General features: G+C 43.5%; 2 protein-coding genes across 5 annotated transcripts in view; one reads left to right on the plus strand and one right to left on the minus strand.

Annotated features, from left to right (window-relative positions):
- KCNIP4 (potassium voltage-gated channel interacting protein 4) overlaps positions 1-25,565 on the plus strand; it is a 1,248,191-nt gene that overhangs the window by 1,035,121 nt on the left and 187,505 nt on the right. The gene's annotated exons all lie outside the window — the stretch shown is intronic.
- Positions 7,580-25,565, minus strand: part of LOC138657124 (microtubule-associated serine/threonine-protein kinase 3-like) — an 83,238-nt gene continuing 65,252 nt past the window's right edge. The window contains exons 3-17 of the mRNA XM_069744676.1: positions 15,190-15,282; positions 14,954-15,053; positions 14,280-14,338; positions 13,376-13,461; positions 12,491-12,699; positions 12,118-12,256; positions 11,897-12,029; positions 11,548-11,713; positions 11,334-11,432; positions 10,977-11,099; positions 10,714-10,826; positions 10,532-10,623; positions 9,211-9,281; positions 8,225-8,317; positions 7,580-7,957 (exon numbers count right to left, since the gene is read on the minus strand). Of these exons, the coding sequence (XP_069600777.1) occupies positions 7,860-7,957; positions 8,225-8,317; positions 9,211-9,281; positions 10,532-10,623; positions 10,714-10,826; positions 10,977-11,099; positions 11,334-11,432; positions 11,548-11,713; positions 11,897-12,029; positions 12,118-12,256; positions 12,491-12,699; positions 13,376-13,461; positions 14,280-14,338; positions 14,954-14,960 (1,488 nt within the window). The 5' untranslated portion in view covers positions 14,961-15,053; positions 15,190-15,282 and the 3' untranslated portion in view covers positions 7,580-7,859. The remainder of the gene's footprint in view (positions 7,958-8,224; positions 8,318-9,210; positions 9,282-10,531; positions 10,624-10,713; positions 10,827-10,976; positions 11,100-11,333; positions 11,433-11,547; positions 11,714-11,896; positions 12,030-12,117; positions 12,257-12,490; positions 12,700-13,375; positions 13,462-14,279; positions 14,339-14,953; positions 15,054-15,189; positions 15,283-25,565) is intronic.

The following is a 25,565-nucleotide window of genomic DNA, read 5'->3' on the forward strand; positions in this document are numbered from 1 at the left end:
CAATTTGTCCTGAGTGCGCTGATACCCCATATGTGGGGGGGGGGGGGGGGCGGGAACCACCGTTTGGACGCATGGGAGGGCTCAGAAGGGAAGGAGCGCCATTTGGAATGCAGACTTACCTTATTTTCCGGCGTATAAGATGACTTTTTAACCCCTAAAAATTGTCCCAAAAGTCGGGGGTCGTCTTATACGGCGGGTACGACGTGTGCAGGGAGCGATCCTGGATGGTTCCCAGGGTCTGAAGGAGAGGAGACTCTCCTTCAGGCCCTGGGATCCATATTCATGTAAAAAATAAAGAATAAAAATAAAAAACATGGATATACTCACCCTCGGACGGGCCCTGGATCACAGCGCTGCTAGCGTCTCTCTCTGATCCTTAGAATGCGGTGAGTGAAGGACCTTCAGTGACGTCGCGGTCACCTGACCGCTCATCTGACCGCGACGTCACTGAAGGTCCTTCACTCACCGCATTCTCAGGAACGGAGAAAAGACGCTAGCAGCGCTGTGATCCAGGGCCCATCCGAGGGTGAGTATATCCATGTTTTTTATTTGTATTCTTTATTTTTTACATGTATATGGATCCCAGGGCCTGAAGGAGAGTCTCCTCTCCTCCAGACCCTGGGAAACACACGCCGTATAAGATGACCCCCGTCTTATACGGCGGGCTTATCCCAAATTCCATATTTTATATGGAAAAAAGTTGGGGGTCGTCTTATACGCCCAGCCGTCTTATACGCCTGAAAATACGGGTGGAATGGTCTGCAGGCGTCACATTGCGTTTGCAGAGCCCCTAATGTACCTAAACAGTAGAAACCCCCCACAAGTGACCCCATATTGGAAACCAGACCCCCAAAGGAACTCACCTAGATGTGTTGTGAGAGCTTTGAACCCCCAAGTGTTTCACTACAGTTTATAACGCAGAGCTGTGAAAATAAAAAATCCTTTTTTTTTTCCCACAAAAATTATATTTTAGCCCCCAGTTTTGTATTTTCCCAAAAGTTGTTGTCCTATTTGTCCTGAGTACGCTGATACCCCATATGTTGGGGTAAACCCCTGTTTGGGCACACGGGAGAGCTCGGAAGGGAAGGAGCGCTGTTTTACTTTTTCAACGCAGAATTGGCTGGAATTGAGATCGGACGCCATGTCGCGTTTGGAGAGCCCCTGATGTGCCTAAACAGTGGAAACCCCCCAATTATAACTGAAACCCTAGTCCAAACACACCCCTAACCCTAATCCCAACAGTAACCCTAACCACACCTCTAACCCTGACACACCCCTAACCCTAATCCCAACCCTATTCCCAACCGTAAATGTAATCTAAACCCTAACTGTAACTTTAGCCCCAACCCTAACCCTAACTTTAGCCCCTATTCTAACTGTTGCCTTAACCCTAGCCCCAAACCTAACCCTAGCCCTAACCCTAGCCCTATTCTTCAGGTCAGTACGATTACAGCGATACCTCATTTATATCATTTTTTTTATGTTTTGGCGCTTTTATACGATAAAAACTATTTTATAGAAAAAATAATTATTTTTGCATCGCTTTATTCTGAGGACTATAACTTTTTTATTTTTTTGCTGATGATGCGGTATGGCAGCTCGTTTTTTGCGGGACAAGATGACGTTTTCAGCGGTACCATGATTATTTATATCCGTCTTTTTGATCGCGTGTTATTCCACTTTTTGTTCGGCGGTATGATAATAAAGCGTTGTTTTTTTGCCTCGTGTTTTTTTTTATTCTTACGGTGTTTACTGAAGGGGTTAACTAGTGGGCCAGTTTTATAGGTCGGGTCATTACGGACGCGACGATACTAAATATGTGTACTTTTATTGTTTTTTTTTTATTTAGATAAAGAAATGTATTTATGTGAATAATTTTTTTTTTTTTCATTATTTAGGATTTTTTTTTTTTTTTTTTTACACATTTGGAAATTTTTTTTTTTTTACTTTTTTACTTTGTCCCAGGGGGGGACATCACAGATCGGTGATCTGACAGTTTGCACAGCACTCTGTCAGATCAGCGATCTTACTTACAACACTGCAGGCTTACCAAGCGCCTGCTCTGAGCAGGCACTTGGCAAGCCAACTCCCTCCCTGCAGGACTCGGATGCCGTGGCGATATTGGATCGGGGCCTGCTTCAGGGAGGAAGGTAGGAGACCCTCGGAGCAACGCCATCAGATCGAGTTGCTGCGGGGGACTCAGGGAAGCCCGCAGGGAGCCCCCTCCCTGCGCGATGCTTCCCTGTACCGCCGGCACACCGCGATCATGTTTAATCGCGGTGTGCCGGGGGTTAATGTGCCGGGGGCGGTCCTTGACCGCTCCTGGCACATAGTGCCGGATGTCAGCTGCGATAGGCAGCTGACACCCTGCCGTGATCGGCCGTGCTCCCCCCGTGAGCGCTGCCGATCGCATATGACGTACTATCCCCTCGGTGGTCATACGGGCCCACCCCACCTCGACGGGATAGTACGTCATATGTCAGAAAGGGGTTAATAGTTTCAATAAACTTTATGTTTTATGAGACTTATGTAGCACCTTATTTTTGTTGGTATTATGACTCTTATTCAGCTGGGACCCACCCTGCTACAAACAAGTAATTACAGTGGGTTATTTGATGGATGGCAGCCATGAATTCCAAGCACAGTTTGTAGAAGAATGTGGGAGACAACAGATTTATGACCTGTGGAAATGCCCTATGGCCCTTGCATCCCTATGTCACAGTATTAAATACAGACTGCTTTGAGAATCTGTGTTCCCTTTCCAAATTATGAATAAAGGTTTTTTTTATGAATAGCAAGAGTTATGGCAGGCATATATTCTGTGTCATGACAAAGTGGCGAACGTAATGCATTGACTTACATCACTGGGCGATCACCGCATCAAGTCACAAATTAAAATCTGACAGATTGACAAAAGAGATGAGCGAACCATTCAAGGATCGGTACAATTCACTTAATGTTTAGATGTTCACCAAATATTTTGACGAACAAACCCAAACCCCATTTAATTCAATGGAAGGACAAATCAAACGTATACACAACACCTTAAGGCGTGACAAAAAGCTTCCCAAACAGCTAAAATTAGGAGCAGACATCACGAAAAGTGGCATCAATTGATCCACAGTAAAAATTTGCAAATGGCACAGCAGCATTCAGCCATGCGTTATGCATGAGGTATGAGGGTCTGGGCCAGCATTTAGGGCTTTGAATTGAAGTTTCAACAAGGACCTAGTGGTTAATGGAGCAGTGTAAGCCTTTTTGCTGGAAGACCTGATACCTCATGCAACACCTCCACATTTTTTATTTTTTTCTAGCCAAACTCAGATACAGTACTATTGGTAGAAAAATGTAAGGAAAGTATCACAGGTAGTTAACTGAAATTAAGTGCAGGCCTGCCTGTCTGGGGGCCCTACTTACACAGGCAACCCACCAGATGGAGACCCAAGTTGGAGTCTCCTAATTTCAAAAAAAGGCATCAATTTCCATAGAATAGAAACTGTATAATAGAACTCTGACACATCTTTTACTACAGGCAATCAACCAGATGGAGACCCAACGTGGAGTCTCCACATTTCCAAAAATTGTCACACACTATTAAAGTGGCATCAATTTCCATGGAGTAGAAATATCTATATATATAATTGTCTAAGGGTCACTTCCGTCTTTCTGTCCCGGATATTCATTGGTCGCGGCCTCTGTGTGTCATGGAATCCAAGTTGCACGACCAATCAGCGACGGGCGCAGTCCGGCGGCAACATGACCGCTCCTTACTCCCCGCAGTCAGTGCCCGGCGCCCGCATACTCCCCTCCAGTCAGCGCTCACACAGGGTTAATGGCAGCGCTAATGGACTGCGTAATGCCGCGGTCTAACGCTCTCCATTAACGCTGCTATTAACCCTGTGTGACCAACTTTTTTACTATTGATGCTGCCTATGCAGCATCAATAGTAAAAAGATCTAATGTTAAAAATAATAATAAAAAAAAATCATGATATACTTACCTTCCGGCGCCCTTCCCGCTCCTCGCGACGCTCTGGTGACCGGTCCATGCATTCCGATCTCGCGAGATGATGACGTAGCGAGACTGCTACGTCATCATCTCGCAAGACCGCAATGCACTCTTGAGACCGGAGCGCGCGAGGAGCGTCGGTAAACGCTTCTTGGATCCAGGGGCCAACGGAAGGTGAGTATATCACTATTTTTTATTTTAATTCTTATTTTTAACAGGGATATGATGCGCACATTGCTATATACTACGCGGGCTGCGCAATATACTACGCGCGCTGGGCAATACACTTTGCTGGCTGGGCAATATACTACGTGGGCTGGGCAATATACTACGCGGGCTGGGCAATATATTATGCGGGCTGTGCAATATACTACGTGACTGGGCAATATACTACGTGGCTGGGCAATATACTATGTGGCTTGGCAATAAAGTACGTGACTGGGCAATATAGTACGTGATTGGGCAATATAGTACGTGGCTGGGCGATATACTATGTGGCTGGGCAATATAGTACGTGACTGGGCAATATAGTACATGACTGGGCAATATACTATGTGGCTGGGCAATATAGTACGTGACTAAGCAATATAGTACCTAACTGGGCAATATACTACGTGGGCTGTGCAATATACTACGTGGACATGCATATTCTAGAATACCCGATGCGTTAGAATCGGGCCACCATCTAGTTATATTATAATAGGCCTCTGACACTCTTTCCACCACAGGCAACACACCAGATGGAGATCCAACTTGGAGTCTCCACATTTCAAAAAAATGTTTCTAACATCAGCAGCGGTAGCAACAGCAAGCAAAGAAGCCATGACAAAGGTGTCACAGACTGCAATAGCGTGAGATCAATGAATGACACTAAAAACATCACCATTGCCTAGTCTGCCCAGTCTATGACTGGGGTGTAAAGATCATTGGAGATCCATGACTTGTTCAATTTGATGAAAGTTAGGTGGTCTACACTTTCAGGGAACAGCCAGATGCGCTTATCCATCAGGACACCACCAGCAGTGCTGAAGACATGTTCTAAAAGAACACTGACTGTCGGGCATGACAAAATCTCTAAGGCTAAACTCGGCCACTCTTCCTTTTTTGAAGACCAAAATGCAAAAGGGTCCAAACCCACCCTGATGGTATTGGTATTGAGCTCCAGATACTCCTGCACCATCCTCTCCAGTCATTCACAACGTGTCAGATGTCAAACTTGTACTCTGTTCTGCTGAGCCATGAGATGATTTAAAAATGTGTGAAACGGCTAACAGAAATTGCTTTTGCCACTTACACTGCTGCTCTCCTTCTCTTCATCTCACTATTGCACATCCATCACTTCTTCCTCCTCATCCTCCTCTATTTGTTCCATGGCTCCTTCACTAACAGTTTGTCTGGTACCATGAGCCCCCCTCGATCACTGAAAGCCACCCTCCTGTGCCATCACAATCCAGATATTTGAGATATTGTTATCCCTTCCGCATCCTCCTCTGCTTTCATGTCTACCTTTGGGATCCACCTCCTCACGCAGACTATTCAACCTTTGCTCCGGTAAGGAGATGACCAGAATAGTGATGCTGATGACATCATCGTCAGCGCTAACCATCTTAGTAGCCATTTCAAAACTGTCCAGAATGATGCAGAGGTCCTTCATCTGTGCCCACTCCACAAGCGTGATTTGTACCACATTCATATTGCGTTGGCCCAGGCTATGCAAAAGTACATGCTCCACCAGTTTAGTCGCTGCTGCCACAGTCGCTACAACATGTGCGTAATGAAATTCCACCATGTTGGAACATCGCAAATCAAATGGTTAACTGGTATTCTGAAAGATCTCTGTAGGGATGCAAGGCGATGACCTGCGGGGTGCGATAGTCAGAAGTGAGCACACAGCAACCATGCTTTCTGCAGCTGCGCATCCAGGCCAGGATAGTGACGGAGAAATTGCTGTACCACCAGGCTGCGGACGTGAGCCATGCAGAGCACATGTGTGAGGTTGCCCAGGCGTAGGACCACCACCAGTTGCGCACCATTATCACACACGGCCTTCCCTTGCTCCAGGTTCAGTGGAGTCAGTCATTGCTGTAACTCGGCCTAGATAGCTGTCCACAACTCTTTAGCTGTGTGACTGCGCTCTCGAAGGCATATTAATTTAAGTCCTGGATGCGCAGTATGGAGGTGGGGAGGATTCAATCTGCACTGTTGAAACGCGTGTTTGATTAAGGGAGAGGTTGAGGGAGCAGGTGGAGGAGATGGAGGAGCAAGAAGCAGTGGAGGAAGTATTAGATACAGAGGTTTGTCACTCAAGTCTTGGGGATTCAAAGACTTGTTTAGCAGCCCCTTGACCACCTGCCCTCACAGCCGCCAGAGTCTCCCATTGCTTAGTTGTCGCACCACAGTTTGGCAACTCACTCTGAGCCCATATTCTTAGTTCATTTCGTGCGAAATCTGTATAATACTTTTACTTACATCATATACTGACTTTTTCTTAATAATGTGATCAACTTTGGAGGAAGTTTTCAATGGTTGTCAACTCCTAGGTTTGTCAGCTGTACCATAACCTTTTTATTATATTTCACACTTGACTCTGAGAGCAGCTGAATTCAATAACTACTTGTTTTGGCTTATGCCTGACTTCTCTCTCAGAATAAGCTTCCTGACATCTAGTGATAAATTTGGCTTTGCCTTTTCGATGATTTTACCAGAAAACACACACAAAACCAAAAATTTTAGGCAAAATTCAACTACCCATGAGAAAATATGCAAAATATTTGGCCCAGCAAATGCTTATAGGCCACTGCCCAGATTCCCAGGCTGATATTCCCCTTTTTTGGGATGATTTTATTAAGTTTTTGTTATTTTTTTTGTATTATCCGTTTTTTGATAAATTAATAAAGAGTATCGTCATAGGGGTCGTTCTTCTTTTTACTGGTGTAGGTTGTCTATTACTCCTCTTCTTTCTACCTGACGTAGATAGTTGTTCTGTGTGATGGGGCAAAAAATGAGCATTTAGGGCCCAAGTTAAACTTTTGCCCAGAGCCCCGCTTTGTCTAAAACTGGCCCTGACTGGAAGGAGGGCGGTACTGCTTTTGCTAAGGCACATCCCATCAGTGTTAGTTATGTTTGTGGCTTCCTTCCCCCCCCCCCCCCCCCCGCTCTTACAGCTCAGGTATGAGCAATGCTGTAATCAGTGAGACAGCGCCCCTCCCCCACACCGACGAAGGCTGAAAGTAAGAAGCCCAGAGATGATGGATACCCAAACCCCCACCAACACCAACACTGAGTGGTGATATAGGGTGAGAGGGCTCAGTCACTAAGTGATGAGTGAGGACCCTCCTCCCTCATTTCTTATTTCACCCCTGATTGACAGAGCCCCCATGTATCATCCCTGACTGGTATAATGGCCCCATGATTACCCCTGACTGGTATAATGGCCACATTTTGGTGAAATGACCTCCATCCTGAGCTCCTTCTAATAATAATGTCTCAAATAATTATTTGTGAGTTCAAAATGAAGAGGAATCGGAGCAACAATAACTGATTTTACTTTTATTTAAATTAGTAATGGAATTGAAGGTTGGGGTAAACAAAACCATGAATATTATCAATAGATTAAATCAGTGTTAGGAAGACAGACGTGGTCAGATGCCAGATGTTCAGTAAAGGCCAAGTCAGGTGAACAGTATGAATACCGCGGAGCCTGGTGACAGAGGCGTTACCGAAACATGTCCGGGTAGTGATGTAAGAGTCAGAAGGCCACAGGAAGCTGGTGAAGGTCCTTCTATACAGGTCCAGCAGTGATGGTGGATCTGCTGGACTTCAGGGCGCTAGATGCTTAGGTCTCCTGTCTTTTAGATGGTTCTAGGGCAACAATGACAACAAGCAAATACTCGAGCATCCCTGGATAATCCGCGCCGGCAGGATGATAAGATCCGGCGGAAGATGGATCCTATGAGAAGAGAAGTAAATATAATGTAAGTTATAATGTAAAGTGCTGCGGAATATGTTGGCGCCTTATAAATAAAATTATTATTAAGTGATTGGCCTCCATATGGCATGATACTACTGTGTGGTCACAGGAATATTATCACACAGAGGTCAGGGATCATTGTCAGCCATCATACATGTGATAATCCTATCACAGACAGAAGACTTCTGCTCCACATGAATGATTCTCATTGACATCACACAACATGGAGCTGATTCTCAAACTTACCTCGTCTCTTTTTCCCCTTTTTTGCATTTTCTGAGTTTTGTTGCTCTAAACTCAGATTAATTACAGATTTTCTGTCGTCTTGAGCTTGACATTCTGATCAGAAAGGAAAAAAAAATTGAAGCAATATATTCTTATAGGATCTGTTTTCTATCTTTCTTGTGCACGGCCCAGCATGGTGGCTCAGTGGTTAGCACTGCAGCTTTGTAGCGCTGAAGTCCTGGGTTCTAATCCCAATCAAGGACAACATCTGCAATGAGTTGGTATGTTCTCCCTGTGTTTGCGTGGGTTTCCCCTGGTACTCCGGTTTCCTCCCACATTCCAAAGACATACTGATAGGGAATCTATATTGTGAGCCTCATCGGGGACAGTGATGATAATGTGTGCAAACTGTAAAGAGCTGTGGAATATGTTAGTGCTATATATAAAAATAAAGATTATTAATATAGAATAGTTCTAGTCCTGTCCCATGTAGTCCTGATTGGGGATGAGCACAGCTGTGGAAGTTCGTTTTCTGGTACCCGATCTGAACTTTATTCCAAAGTTGAGTTTGGGTACCAGAACTGTAGTAGAACCCAAACCCCATTGAAAGTAATAGGGACCCAAAATTTTCAGCTGGAAAATGATCTCTCTCTCTCCGGAATTCCCCCAGAACTTCAAACATTGCAACTGACTTCCGGGAGAATCCTGAACTTTTAAGTTTGGGTTCGCTCATCTCTAGTCAGGGTCGGACTGGAGCACCAGTACACCGGATGATTCTCTGTTGGGTCCAGGTCCTCAGCGGCTTCCGAATAGGATGTACAGGGGCCCCATGGTTTCCACTGAGTGTGCGAACGAAGATACACATGGGTATGGGTCCATGATCAAAATAATTTGGATCCATGAAATAACATGGATAACATAGGAGACCAATAAGTGAAAAACTGTGTGGAAATATTTGAGCCTTGAAGTCAACATTCACATTGTTGATGCTGTAGACATAGACATACCTGATAGTGAAGGCAAGGATAGTAAGATGGTAATAGCATCGTCTCTATCAGATACAGGGACAGATTCTTTCCTGTTTGGAAGAAGAAACACTTGTAAATCACAAGGAATCAGTATAACAGGGGTTGTCTTACTATAAAAACACCGACTATAAAGCCTAATCTATATATAATTGTCTAAGGGTTTTTCCGTCTGTCTGTCTTTCTGTCTGTCTGTCTGTCTTTCTGTCTGTCTGTCTGTCCTGGAAATCCCGCCTCTCTGATTGGTCGAGGCCAGGATTGGCCTCGACCAATCAGCAACGGGCACAGCGACGATGATGTCATAATGGTTGCCATGGCGACGATGATGTCATAAAGGTTGCCTCGTCCAATCAGCGATGGGCACAGTCTGCCGCGAATTCTGGAATCATCATTGTACATATACTACGGGGACATGCATATTCTAGAATACCCGATGCGTTAGAATCGGGCCACAATGATGATTCCAGAATTCGCGGCAGACTGTGCCCGTCGCTGATTGGTCGAGGCAACCTTTATGACATCATCGTCGCCATGGCAACCATTATGTCATCTACGTCGATACTGTGCCCGTCGCTGAATCAGAAATGTGAGATGTCTACGTCCTTTATGACATCATCGTCGCTGTGCCCGTTGCTGATTGGTCGAGGCCTGGCGGCCTCGACCAATCAGAGACCGGCACAGCATCGACGTAGAAATCCCGCGTCTCTGATTGGTCGAGGCCGCCAGGCCTCGACCAATCAGCAACGGGCACAGCGACGATGATGTCATAAAGGACGTAGACACCTCACGTTTCTGATTCAGCGACGGGCACAGTATCGACGTAGATGACATAATGGTTGCCATGGCGACGATGATGTCATGAAGGTTGCCTCGACCAATCAGCGACGGGCACAGTCTGCCGCGAATTCTGGAATCATCATTGTCCATATACTACGGGGACATGCATATTCTAGAATACCCGATGCGTTAGAATCGGGCCACAATCTAGTAGGACATATGACTGTCATAGGGGGGAAGATTGTCTGCTCAAAACTAACTTTTATAGAGCGAAGCGGAACACAACCAATAATATCTGGCATGTTATACTACATCTCTCCTACAGTGTGGGGGGAGCACAAAACATACATGCTCGGCCACAGTCATGGGCTGTTCTCACCAGCAGTTTCTAAAGCCGAAGCACAATAACCACTAACCATGGGGCAGTGGATGCTGCATGTGATATTATGGTATTTCTGTCCTATATTTGGTGTTGTGCACATATGTCAGCCTGGAGCTCCCAGTAATGACCCCATAATCTACTCACATTTCTGAGATGTCAGTGTTGGATGCTGCGGTACACTCTGGAGGGGACTTGGGATCCTCAACGTTCACCATACTCGTAGTAGTGATACAGAGCTAAATCAGGACAATAAAATATAAAATTAGTTTTTGTACTTTAGAGGTATGTTTTTTAACATATTTTGGAGTTATTGATCACATACTTACTTTACAAAGCTTTTCAGAAGATGATGTATAATTTTGGAAGTCAAAGCCATCATTATTCTCACTTGTTCCCTCCTCATCCTCTGAGACCAGATGTTTGTTTATATCAGAATGATCTACAAGATATAGGTAATAAAGTGTTTTTAGAGGTTGTCCATGTAACACAGTCGCCATTTATCACTAATATTATAGAGAACCAATTGTCACATATTAAGGAAAACGAGACAAACAGAAACGTAGTCTAAATGCCGTCTCATTCTACTTACTGATAAAGCAGCTGGTGTCCATATCTGATAAAAGCTGAGGGATATACTCTGGCTTCTGACTTAGAAGATTGTTAAAGTCTAAGTCACTCAGGAATGGATGATCCTTGATCTGAAATGCTCCTCCTGGAAAAAGAAAACAAAAGTGATGCAGATATTGTCAGCGACTGCTCCGTATCTGAGCAGTATATAATAATCTGAACTAATGATTTAACTGAGCCAACATGAAGGAAAATGACTGAAAGTCTTAGTATGGAGATCAAGAAATGGACGAGCAGATAGAAAAGTGCTAATCTTCATAGACATGAACGATATGTCCTTGGTGTAATAAGGGGATATTAATACTATTATATATGTTACCTGTTCCAAGTCTATGCACAGGATTTTTTCTGAGCAGCTCAGTGATGAGGTTCTGAGCATCCAAGGGAGGAGCGCGGTCACATTCCCAAACTATGTCTCCTGTTACATAGAAAAATACAGAAAAGAAACCTCATTATTGCACTGTAAGGAAAAGCAAAATAAATAACTAAACCAATGTAACCAATCAATGCAATGATCGGAGTATTCTACTCACCATAGAGAACCGTTTTAAAAACCTCATTTACAGTATCACCATCAAATGGTATACTTCCCAGCAGAAATTCATGTAGGATGATCCCCATTGCCCACCAGTCAATAGGTCTTCCATAGCCTTCTTTCAGGATGACCTCTGGGGCTATGTAACACGGGGTGCCACAGAACTGCAAACCAACAGAATATAGAGGTGAAAACCGATGAAACGATATTATGACAAGTTAAAAAACAGAATGACAGAAGATAAAATATCAGTGGAAAAGTTCTCTAGAAATGAAGAATGTAGAAAAAAGCCAATAGTATGATGAGATTTCTAAATAACAAGCTAAGTTCCTGTAGGTAATGCCAACCTCACGGTCCTGGTACTCTCTGGCGATGTCTTCTGCTGATTCCTTGAAGTTGTTGGTTTTTGGTATCATTAGACCAACTTTTGAAAGACCAAAATCGGCGACCTTAATGTGTCCAGCAGGTGTTATCATAAGGCTGTGAAAGATAAGATGGTTTTAGCCTCACAGACTGTGAGATAATAAATGGTAACTATCCAACTTAAATTACTACAGGGGACACTTACTTATCCGGCTTCAGGTCTCTGTGCACCACACCGTAACTATGCAGGTATTCCACACCAAGAAGCGCTTCTGCAAAGTACATGCGGGCCAAGGGGACAGAAAAAGTACCCCTAGTGCTTAGAAGGGTCCCACAGTCTCCACCTATAGAAGAAAGGAAATATGACCGGTGAGGGGTTTGTACAGCAGATCACCATGACGTATGATGAGAAGTGAGTGGAATATACAGGGAGATCACACAGATCTAAGACTTTGTGGGCACCATGGTAATAGATAACCTGTAACAAATGCTCTGTGGGGATGTAAATCCTAATGATAAGTGCGGTGATAAGATGTCAGCAGACATGGGGTGAATATAATACAATGTACATGTCCTACCTCCTACATACTCCATGACCATACACAGGTGAGATCTAGTTGGGAAGGAGCAGAGCATGGAGACCACAAAGGGACAATCTGCAAATGTTTGAATGTCTCTCTCCAGATAGGCCCATTCCACACTCTGTGGATTATCCAGGTTCCGCTTTGCCATTTTCTTCATGGCAAAGATCTGTTGAGAGTCTTTATGGCGAACTAAGTGGACGGACCTGGAGAGAAAGAGAATCCATGGTTTATAATGAACCCTTATTAACAGTCTGTATATACAAGTCATTACATGATCTTTTGTACTAATGTTTGATACCAGCAGTCCGGCCATCACTAGAAATCCATGAAATAGCCCTACATAGATGATGGGAGGTCTGCACAATGCCCCGTCTGCCAGACCCTCACCCAGGTCACATTATAGATGAGAGAATCTACCGAAATTCATCTTGGGCAGATTCGCTATAACCGACCAGTAGATACGATTCAGTCCAAATAAAAAATTGGTCTAAATTGAAAGTGCTCCAGGGGTCCCTTCTGCTGCTGAGGCCAGTGATCGGACTCACATAGTCATGGTGGGGGTGCAGATGTCATTGCCGTCAGTATAGGGTCACCCCTCACATGACCATGTGTGACCGAACACTATTATCCGCTCCATAATGGAGCCCCAAAAAGAAGAGGACAGAGCACTGGATCGGGAGGATGTGGTGGAGGTGGCAGCATAAGAACAGATGAGGTCTAGGAGCGGTGAGTGTAATGTATTTATATTATTTATCCCTTTCCTTAACTGATTTGTCACAGATCCTGTCTTTTCCCTATGATAACACTTCAGCGCACAGAGGCAGAAGCATTGTTATAGGAAATCCCGAGAAATGTGGATTATGTTAATAGAAATCTCACCCATAATGTCCGCTGCTGATCAGTTTGTAAGTTTCATAGTCGCTCATATGCGGTTTTCTTGCCGGGATCAATGATTTGATAACGCTCTGTAAGAGAATAAGAAATGAAATTAAGATATTGAAGCTGTAGGAAAAAAATTACAGATGCAGAAACTTCTCCTCCTATATTATGTCTCAGCTGATTTCCACTGATCCGATGTAGGGGACGATACAAGCCGGATGCCCCTCATGGATCTAATATAAGGGGGTCGTCCATACACCAGTCATCATACATTGGACAGTGCTGGGTAATGAGAGAGATCACACAGAGAAGAACTTAAAAGGAATCTGTCACCAAGTTTTTTCTATGTAATCTGAGAGCAGCATGATGTAGGAGCAGAGACCCTGATTCCAGTGATATGTTACTTACTAGGCCATGTTCTATTGTTTCAATAAAATCAGTGTTTTACCAGCACTAGATATCACTAGAAGACTGCCTGGCTATGTAGTCCTATTGCTCTGTGTAACCCTGCCACCACCACTTATGAGCAGCTTTCTGCCTATGCACAGTGTACACAGAAAGATGATGGTCACTGGTGTGGGAAATATTATACAAGGCTCAGCATTTCGAGCACTGACAGATCTGCATCAGAAAAAAATAGTGATTTTATCTCAACTGCTGCACCCAGTAAAGTAATCGATACATCGTTAGAATCAGGTTCTCTGCCTCTACATCATGCTGCTCTCAAACGGGATAGCAAACACCTGATGGCTGATTCCCTTTAGTATAAATGCTATTATCTAACACCATAGTTTCCTCTACACTTAGCGCCATCCCATGGTTATACGGGGGATAACACTGGACGGGTCACTCACACCCAATGATCTGTGATACACAGACACCCCTATATCTCTATGATACTTACACCGGCAGATTCTTGGATCTCACAGATTCCACTGTCGGGATTCGCCAGCGCTGATGGTTCTAAAATAGTGATAAAGGGATGAAGAAATAAAATGTATTAATCAATATCAATTCTATATACATAATACTCATACATCATACATCAATCATACATACATAATCCCGCAATATAACAGAGAAATGACGAGACGTCTGTAAATGGGATTAATCCTCGTTATATGGGGATTCTACATATGAGAACGTACAGCGCATCCCATAGATAAATGTAATGTAAATGGTGCAGGACCCCCAATCATCACATGAATGATGAGCCCCCCACCCTCACTGCACATGTGAGTGATGGGAAGAGAGCAGAAGCATAGGAGTCATATGGAAATTAGCCTGGATGTGCACTGGGGGCGTGTCACTGCACTCTGATCTCTTCTTCCACGCCCCCAGAGCACTTCCATCCTGATTTGCATATGGCTTCTACCTAAGATTTCTCCTGACTGGCAGATTGGATTTCTGCAAGAAAAGGTTTCCTTTTTATTAGAGGAAATTGTCCTATTCCACCCTACCACCACTCCTACATGTAACATGTGCTGCCAGGTTCCCATTACATGGAGCAGAGAGTGAATCTGCCATTATTCCCTGCTCTGTGTAATCTCCGGATATTCCCTGTAGTGATCGGCTCACCTGTCATCAGATCGCTGCTCGGCTCCGGCTGACTCCTATTAGGGTCAGGAGTTTCTGGGGTCACATTCTCCCCACATTTGGCATCACCTCTTGGTGTTTCCTGATAAATATAATATAGATAATTAATATGTGGAAGATTTACAGATGCAGCAATTGTAAGTCTACAAATCACGCGCCATCATGAGAACTTTTCTCAGAAAGTCTCCTCAGATACGTATATTAATATTGATACTTACCGGGTGTTCCAATGAGGGTCCCAGTATAGACAGGACTTTTCCGGCCAGTTCTTTAAAGGAAGCCAAATCTTCAGTTTGAGATCTTTCTTCAGCCTATAAAGAAGCAAAGATATAAAAAAAATTGAGATGAGAAAGGGCACAATGGAGGCGGCCGTCGTATGTGACATCTGCTCCTCTGTCTGCAGATACAAGGACATATATCTGGGGACTCATCATGTTTTACTGTCATTTTCGGACTATAAGATGCACTTTTTTCATAATAAGTTTGGGAGTATAATGGGGGTGCGTCTTATAGTCCAAATATAGCTTACTGGGGGTGGCAGCGCTGGAGCGGGTCACAGGAGGCAGGGTCGCAGTAAGTCAGCGGAGGCAGGAGTGGGGCAATGCTCCGGGCTCTGGGCTGGGCGGAGGGATTCTTCCAGCGGTGGGAGGCTGCTGACCCCGGGATTCAAGAAAATGTTGGCGGTGAGGCAGGATCACAGTCCCTGCTCTGCCCATTGATTTCCTGCTGGAGGGAAAATGGCTGCTATAGGTAGTGCATGCGCAGATTCAGATCTTGGCTCAATCTCAATCTGCACATGTTCCGTCTCTAGCAGCCATTTTCTTAAAAACCACCTCCATAAAATCAATGAGCAGAGCGGGGACTCCGCTCCTGCCTCATCGACATCATTTTCTTGAAGCCCAGAGCCCGAAACCTCACACCTCCGAGACACCCTCTCCTCCCAGCCCAAGGCCCGCAGCATAGCCCCACTCCTGCCGCCGCCGACTTCCTGCAGCTGTCTCCTGTCACCCCCCTCCACTGCCGCCACATCCCCAGTAAGCGACCGGAAATTCGGACTGTAAACAGACCCCCATTTTATTTAAAAAAAATGTTCTTCCTATTTTCCTTCCCAAAATTTGGGGTGAGCGTTATGGCCTGCATAATATGGTATATTGGAGGAAAGGAGAAGCTTCTATCCCACCATTATCATCTATGGTTATGGAGAAGTTTTGTGCGGAGCGTCCGCCACTTACCTGGTGTAGTAATGTCCTGATGTTGTAACATAAATCAGTCAGATACTCTGACGTTAGTTGATCTTGTTCTTCTTTCTTCAGGCAATCCTTTACTAGCTGCACCACCAGCCGGCGAGCGAAGCTGAGGACGCCATCGGGTGGTAGAAGCTCAATGTTAGAGGGATTGTTCATAACAATCATCCATAGATCTTTTAGTTGAGAAAGTTCTAGAATAAATCCAGCCATAGTGATAAACTGCAAGTGCGATCAGTCACAAGTGCGATCAGTCACAAGTGTGATAAGTCACAAGTGCGCTCAGTCTCTACGGAACCAAAAATGGCACCTGGGATTCCGTGTACATTGTAGAAGTAGGGACTGTCAATTGTGATGTCATAATAACTAACAATCACCAGTGATGTCATAATGGCCGAGCATCACCAGTGATGTCATCACTGAATCTTGTGATAGGATCCTCAAGGAGCGGCTCTACAAATAGATGCTGCCTGGCAATATATGAAGTGGAAACACCATAGAATGTAATATGTCTCCGTGTCATCATGGCCGTTCTATTTTATGTCCAATTAGAACACAACCAGGATAAGGGTTTTTTCACACGTTGCTTTTTCGTAGCATTTTTTTTTCTAGCCCAAAAACCAGAGTTTTGCCAAGAAAAACGCTGCTTACAATCCAGGCGATTTTGCAGCGTTTTTACTTACGGCATTTTTTTTCTATTCATTTGAATGGATGAAAAATGCTGTAAAACCCATAAGAGAATTGACAAGCTGCAGATTTTTTAAAAATGCAAGAAAAAAATAAACCGCATGTGAATAAGATTTCAGAAATGTCAGTGAGTCACTAAGCTGGTGCTGTAAAACACGGCCTTTCTGCCGCAGAAGAAAAAAACTGCTGAACAACACGACTGTGCCTACTCCCCACAGATATATACTCTGTCATCTTATGGGAAATATTGCGTTGATTTTGTACCTCACGGTTTTTTTCCCCATAGAACTTTTATCTCATTTGTCACAGAGTTTACTATTAACAACTGCGACAAATGGAGAATCAATGATAAGTGACCTAAGGGAGAAATCATTAATATCATTAATATTAACCCATTAACTGCTATGGGATTTTGGCATTTTATTTTTTCGCTTCCCTTCTTCCTAGATCCATCACTTTTTTATTTTTCCATCAATATGGCCATATGAGGGCCTTTTTGTTTGGTGGAACAAGTTTTTTTTTTTTTTTAACGACCTCATTTATTTTACCATGTAGTGCATTGAAATACGGAAAAAAATTCCAAGGGCGTTGAAATCGCAAAAAAAGAGTACATTTCCACAATTTCTTTTTGTTTGTTTTTTTTACCATGTTCACTAAATGCTAAAACTGACCTGTGATTATGATTCTCCAGGTCATTACTAGTTCACAGATGCCAAACATGTCTAGGTTCTTTTTTGTTTAAGTGATGAAAAAAATCCGTTGGTAAAAAAATAAAAAATAAAATGGAAACCCGTAGCGTTTCTATTTTTCAGGATCTGGGGCTGAGTGAGAGCTTATTTTTGCACCTTGAGTAGTGATGAGCGAACATGCTGGGATAAGGTGTTAGGCTACGTTCAGATTAGCGTTTCCCGACGCTGCGTCGGGAAACGCAGCGGCGACGCACGCGTCATGCGCCTCTATGTTTAACATGGGGGACGCATGCGTTTTTCTTGTTGCGTTTTCCGACACGTGCGTCGTTTTTGACGCTAGCGTCGGACGCAAGAAAATGCAACAAGTTGCATTTTTCTTGCGTCCGATTTTCGTCAAAAAACGACGCACGCGTCGCAAAATGCAGCGTTTTTGCGTGCGTTTGCACGCGTTTTTTCGTGTGTCGTGCGTTGCGTCGCCGACGCAGCGGCGCGCAACGCTAATCTGAACGTAGCCTTATCTGCGCATGCTCATGTGCTAACCGAATGTCTTCAGTGTGCTAAAATAATATGTTCGAGTCCCCGCGGCTTCATGTCTCACACCTGTTCGGCAGCCGCAACACATGCAGGGAATCCCTAACAAGCAGATCATCCATGCAAGTGTTTTGTAACAGCCGCAGGTGCTCCACAATTAAAATACAAAAAGGCGAAAAATGCATGACACAAATAAATACATTGTATTGTTATATGCAAAGTACACAGCACAGATCTGCTCTGCACCGGAGGCCGAAGCCTCAAATTGCTCACATGCAGCCCTCCCTCAATCACAGAAATGACACTACATGAAATGTTACTTTTATTTGTTACTTTTAAAATATTAAAGAAGAAAAAGAAATAAATAAATAAGCCCTCAAATTGCCAAGCAGGTTATTAGCCAAAATAGTATATTGTTAGCAGGACATGTCAGTGTCAGCCAAAGGGGAAAGTGAAGAGGAGACATTGTAGCCTTAGTAAAGAAAGAATAGCCCTGTTACCATCTTGTTTTCCCTGCCTTGTCGCAGAAGTTGGCACCATATTAATACCCAAATGGTGCCCCTGCACAACGTGGGCGAGCCCTGGTATGCCCTATTACACTCTGCAAATGTAGGCCAACCGTTATATAAGACTGAATCATGGATACATAGAATGTTAGCCCAGTGTATCAACATTTAGATCTTCCACAAATTTGTTGAATGATTCCACATCCCCAAACCAAAGGATAAGGATATTGTCTATGGAGTAACCCAAAGAATAATGCCTGGGGTCTCCACCAACTTCTTCACTAGAGATGAGCGAACTTGTTTGGAAAATGTTTGCCAATCCCAAATTCAGCACGTACATAGCACATTCGGATTCCTGTTCGGTTTCATAGAATCATAAAATGTTAGAGTTGGAAGGGACCTCCAGGGTCATTGTGTCCAACCCCCTGCTCAATGCAGAATTCACTAAACCATCTCAGACAGATGTCTGTCCAGCCTGTGTTAGAAGACTTCCATTGAAGGAGAACTCACCACCTCTCGTGGCAGCCTGTTCCACTCCACTCGAGACTGACACTGCCAGCATTAAAAGTTAATATCCTGTATACAAATAGGACTCCAATCCTGATATTCAACTTATCATAAGCATGAACATAATATGCCCGAGTTAATCTGCCAAATGAACATAGTACGCTCTCTCATAGGTCAAATATAAATCCTGTTAAAGACCCAAGTTTCAGCAGTTAGGTAGAACAAAATTGTCCTCATAAAGAAGAATATTAACAAAATGTGTACCAATAGGCATGAAGTATCTCACCTGTATTCAGTTTGCCATAAACATGAAAGAAATGACACGTCAAAGTTAATTAGCTAATGTACATAGTATGCTATATTTCATGAGTTTCGCCTAAAATAGGGTCTTCAGGAGTACACACTAAAATAAAATACTTAGCTACAGATGTGACCATAGCTGCTCTCATGCACATTAGTAATAAAGTGCCCCAGTGCATGTGTAGACATGATGTCCATAATATTGCTGAGACTCAATGTGATGTCAGGCTGCGTGTATGAGAATGATGCCCATCATGTACTAGTACTGTGGATATGGCTCCAGAAGTAGTCCTCCCGCAGAAATAACATGCTACTTCTACAAATATGTGTTCCAGCCTCATTGGGCACACGTCATAGGTTTCACCATTACACTCATACAGTCCACAGCGCCGATCAGGGAGTGGTCTTGGGACACATTTGCGCTCTCGTGAATTATTGTGCATGCATAGGATATGATGCGTCACCACTCCATCGTGCCACGGAGCCAGGCATGAACTAGTCCTGGAGTGCGTTTGTGCTGGGTAAATAGGTCGCGTCTGTATCGTTAGCCATGTGGCCGGGATGCACCATTGATCCAAAATTGACCATAGAGCGCATCTACATACTGGTCAGTGGCTCATTCGCAAAGGATAAGTAGTATATATAGTACACATAGTAGACTGCAGCTATAGTGCTCTAGACAAGTAGACACTGTGCCAAAATACAAAGACTTCTCCGCATCACCTGTTTGTTCAGGAGGTTAGATAATATAGTATCCCTATAACCAGGTAAAGATAGTCCCAGGATAACAATATACAGATTAATGACACTGGAGACAAATAAGTTGACCAATTAGAAATAAAAACATGTTAATTTGAGGAAAACATGCAAGTAATGCCGATATGTAAAGCTCTATTGAGATAAAACAAGAGCAAAAGATACCAAAATCCACATGGGTCAATTGCCTAATAGTTGGAAATATCGGGTACAACCGATGATCTGTCTGTTTTAAAGACCTCATTAAGGGTACTCATTGGGTAAACACTCTCTCAAAACCTTTCTCTAAGGTCTCAGGCCTGGTTGCAAGACATGAGGAATAAAGAACTGTCCTGTCACGATCCATTTTTGGATTTGTGGCAGATCTGGTTTCCCTCAGATTAAAACTTTTTTCCAATCAGGGTATCAGGTTTTTTTGCAGTTTCCCCCGGTGGCCTGCTTGTGTAATTGCATTGCTGCTGGGTCAGCTGATGTAGGTGGTGACCACTCCCACCATCCTTCAGGAAGTCACCTGATGCATCAGCTGACTGTCGTTGTTAGTTCATTCTGCAGCGACCAAGCTGGGAGAAGGAGCTTCCTGGGAGCAGTTGTTCTTCAGCTGAGTCCAGTGTGTCTGGTGTTTCATTCCTGCTGTGCTGTGCTTTGCAGCAGTGAACTAAGTGTTGTTTTCTTTTACCTTGTCTGTCATACCTTCCCTTTGTGTTGTATCAGTGCAGCAGTGGGACCAGTGTCTCAGGGCTTAGGTATCCTGCTCGGCAACATGTTGAAAAAACCTGTATCGTGACGTCAGGGAGATCAGGGCACATCCTTAGGAGAGTGCAGGAGGTGTCCATTTCCCCATTCCCTATCGCAGGGCCCACCGTTGTAATTGTGTCCCCGGTGTTCCCTTGTTTGTTGTGCTGTTGGTGACCGACCTACGGTTGGGTGGTTACAAACCGGGTCAGTCACTTTCGTGACACGTACCTTATAATCCAAAGGTATTGCCCTTTCCGAATCCCTCTCTTTAGACTGGAGGGGTGGTGGCTATCCCATCATAATAGATCATCAGTAGTAGTGGGCTTACGGAACATTTCAGCCACAAGATGCACCGTCTCATCCCTTCCAATCCTAATGTCCAGAAAATTGATTGTGTTGTGATAAATTTCTGAAATAAACTTTAAGCCCAGTGTATTAGCATTTAGATCTTCCACAAATTTGTTAAATGATTCCACATACCCAAACCAAAGGATAAGTATTTTGTCTATGGAGTAACCCAAGAATAATACCTGGGGTCTCCACCATTACGCAGCTTCTTCACTAGAGATGAGCAAACTTGTTCGGAAAACATTTGCCAATCCCAAATTCAGCACATACATAGCACATTCGGATTCCTGTTCGGTTTCATAGAATCATAAAATGTTAGAGTTGGAAGGGACCTCCAGGGTCATTGTGTCCAACCTCCTGCTCAATGCAGAATTCACTAAACCGTCTCAGACTGATGTCTGTCCAGTCTCTATTTGAAGACTTCCATTTAAGGAGAACCCACCACCTCTCATGACACCCTTTTCCTCTCATTGATCACCCTCACTGTCAAAAAGTTTTTTCTGATATCTAATCTGTATCCTCTCCCTTTCAGTTTCATCCCATTGCTTCTGATGTTTCCATGTGCAAATGATAATAATGATGATTCCTCTACACTGTGACATCCCTACAGCTATCAAGTCTCCTCTAAGCCTTTTATACAAGCCAACATTCCCAGATCCTTTGGACTTACTTTGCTGTCCGCTCTCCATCGTGGTAGCTAGGGTTGAGCGAAACGGGTCGAACATTTTCAAAAGTCGCCGACTTTTGGCTAAGTCGGGGTTTCATGAAACCCGATCCGACCCCTGTGCGGGGTCGGCCATGCGGTACGCGACTTTCGCGCCAAAGTCGCGTTTCAATGACGCGAAAAGCGCCATTTCTCAGCCAATGAAGGTAAACGCAGAGTGTGGGCAGCGTGATGACATAGGTCCTGGTCCCCACCATCTTAGAGAAGGGCATTGCAGTGATTGGCTTGCTGTCTGCGACGTCACAGGGGCTATAAAGAGGCGTTCCCGCCGACCGCCATCTTACTGCTGCTGATCTGAGCTTAGGGAGAGGTTGCTGCCGCTTTGTCAGAAGCAGGGATAGCGTTAGGCAGGGTCCATTAACCACAAAACCGCTTGTGCTGCAGCGATTTGCACTGTCCAACACCACCCTCGGTGTGCAGGGACAGTGGAAGTTTTTTTTTTTTTCCCCTCAGCGCTGTAGCTCATTGGGCTGCCCTAGAAGGCTCCCTGATAGCTGCATTGCTGTGTGTACGCCGCTGTGCAAACCAACTGCTTTTTTCAAAGCACAAATCCTCTTGTTCCTTCCTTTCTGCACAGCTATCTTTTTTGTTTGTCCACACTTTTTATTTCATTTGTGCATCAGTCCACTCCTTATTGCTGCCTGCCATACCTGGCTGAGATTACTGCAGGCAGGGAGATAGTAGCTGCCTGCCATACCTGGCTGAGATTACTGCAGGCAGGGAGATAGTAATTGTAGGACATTCCCTGTTTTTTTTTTTTTTTTTTTTTTGGTGGGAGATTAAGATTGGCAATTTGGCATTTCTGCTAGAGTGCCATCCCTGTGTGTGCCATCTCTCTCACATAGTGGGCCATAGAAAGCCTTTTCATTTTTCTGTATTTTTTTTTGTGGGGTGTATAAATTCTCCCTGATAAAAATACAGTGGGAGATTAATATTGGCCTTTGGGCTTGTGTGCCAGTCCTGAGTGTGCCATCTCTCTCACAAATAGTGGGCCATAGAAAGCCTATTTTATTTTTTTTGGGGTTTTATAAATTCTCCCTGAAAAAAAGGGAGATTAATATTGGCCTCTGGGCTTGTGTGCCAGTCCTGAGCGTGCCATCTGTGCCAGCCCTGAGCGTGCCATCTCTCTCACAAATAGTGGGCCATAGAAAGCCTATTTATTTTTTTTTTTGGTTTTATAAATTCTCCCTGAAAAAAAGGGAGATTAATATTGGCCTCTGGGCTTGTGTGCCAGTCCTGAGCGTGCCATCTGTGCCAGCCCTGAGCGTGCCATCTCTCTCACAAATAGTGGGCCATAGAAAGCCTATTTAATTTTTTTTTTTGTTTTATAAATTTTCCCTGAAAAAAGGGAGATTAATATTGGCCTCTGGGCTTGTGTGCCAGTTGTGAGCGTGCCATCTGTGCCAGTCCTGAGCGTGCCATCTCTCTCACAAATAGTGGGCCATAGAAAGCCTATTTAAATTTTTTTTTGGTTTTATAAATTCTCCCAGAAAAAAAGGGAGATTAATATTGGCCTCTGGGCTTCTGTGCCAGTCCTGAGCGTGCCATCTGTGCCAGTCCTGAGCGTCCCATCTCTCTCACAAATAGTGGGCCATAGAAAGCCTATTTTATTTTTTTGGGGGGTTTTATAAATTCTCCCTGAAAAAAAGGGAGATTAATATTGGCCTCTGGGCTTGTGTGCCAGTCCTGAGCGTGCCATCTGTGCCAGCCCTGAGCGTGCCATCTCTCTCACAAATAGTGGGCCATAGAAAGCCTATTTATTTTTTTTTTTTGTTTTATAAATTTTCCCTGAAAAAAGGGAGATTAATATTGGCCTCTGGGCTTGTGTGCCAGTTGTGAGCGTGCCATCTGTGCCAGTCCTGAGCGTGCCATCTCTCTCACAAATAGTGGGCCATAGAAAGCCTATTTAAATATTTTTTTGGTTTTATAAATTCTCCCAGAAAAAAAGGGAGATTAATATTGGCCTCTGGGCTTCTGTGCCAGTCCTGAGCGTGCCATCTGTGCCAGTCCTGAGCGTCCCATCTCTCTCACAAATAGTGGGCCATAGAAAGCCTATTTTATTTTTTTTTTGGGTTTTAGAAATTCTCCCTGGAAAAAAAAAGGGAGATTAATATTGCCCTTTGGGCTTGTGTGCCAGTACTAAGCGTTCCATCTCTCTCTCTCTCTCTCTCAGTCAGTGGGCCATAGAACGCCTATTTTTGGTTTTATTTGTTTTATAAATTCTCCCTGAAAAAATCATTTTATTTTATTTGGTTTCTAAATTCTTCCTGATAAAATCTTTTTTTTTTTATTATTTTTTTTTCTAAAGTCTCCCTGAAAAAAAAAAAAAAAAACAGTGGGAGATTAATATTGGCCTTTCTGCTTGTGTGCCAGTCTTGACTCCTGGGTGTGCCATCTCTCTCTCTCTCTCTCTCTCTCTCTCTCTCTCTCTCTCCAATTGTGGTCCATAGAAAGCCTATATTTTTTTTCCTTGATTTGGGTTCTAAAATCTACCAGAGAAAATAACTACATCAATCATTGGTAGAAAAATATTGGCCTCTGGGTTTGTGTGCCACTCCTGACTCCTGTGTGCGTCATCTCTCAGTCAGTGGGCCATAGAACGCCTATTTTTGTTTTTATTTGTTTTATAAATTCTCCCTGAAAAAATCATTTTATTTTATTTGGTTTCTAAATTCTTCCTGATAAAATCATATTTTTTTTATTATTTTTTTTTCTAAAGTCTCCCTGAAAAAAAAAAAAAAAAACAGTGGGAGATTAATATTGGCCTTTCTGCTTGTGTGCCAGTCTTGACTCCTGGGTGCGTCATCTCTCAGTCAGTGGGCCATAGAACGCCTATTTTTGGTTTTATTTGTTTTCTAAATTCTCCCTGAAAAAATCATTTTATTTTATTTGGTTTCTAAATTCTTCCTGATAAAATCACATTTTTTTTATTATTTTTTTTTCTAAAGTCTCCCTGAAAAAAAAAAAAAAAAACAGTGGGAGATTAATATTGGCCTTTCTGCTTGTGTGCCAGTCTTGACTCCTGGGTGCGTCATCTCTCAGTCAGTGGGCCATAGAACGCCTATTTTTGGTTTTATTTGTTTTATAAATTCTCCCTGAAAAAATCATTTTATTTTATTTGGTTTCTAAATTCTTCCTGATAAAATCATATTTTTTTTATTATTTTTTTTTCTAAAGTCTCCCTGAAAAAAAAAAAAAAAAAACAACCAAAAAAAACAGTGGGAGATTAATATTGGCCTTTCTGCTTGTGTGCCAGTCTTGACTCCTGGGTGTGCCATCTCTCTCTCTCTCTCTCTCTCTCTCTCTCTCCAATTGTGGTCCATAGAAAGCCTATATTTTTTTTCCTTGATTTGGGTTCTAAAATCTACCAGAGAAAATAACTACATCAATCATTGGTAGAAAAATATTGGCCTCTGGGTTTGTGTGCCACTCCTGACTCCTGTGTGCGTCATCTCTCAGTCAGTGGGCCATAGAACGCCTATTTTTGTTTTTATTTGTTTTATAAATTCTCCCTGAAAAAATCATTTTATTTTATTTGGTTTCTAAATTCTTCCTGATAAAATCATA

The sequence above is a fragment of the Ranitomeya imitator genome, chromosome 1 (genome assembly GCF_032444005.1).
Source record: "Ranitomeya imitator isolate aRanImi1 chromosome 1, aRanImi1.pri, whole genome shotgun sequence".
In the NCBI taxonomy this organism is placed as follows: domain Eukaryota; kingdom Metazoa; phylum Chordata; class Amphibia; order Anura; family Dendrobatidae; genus Ranitomeya; species Ranitomeya imitator.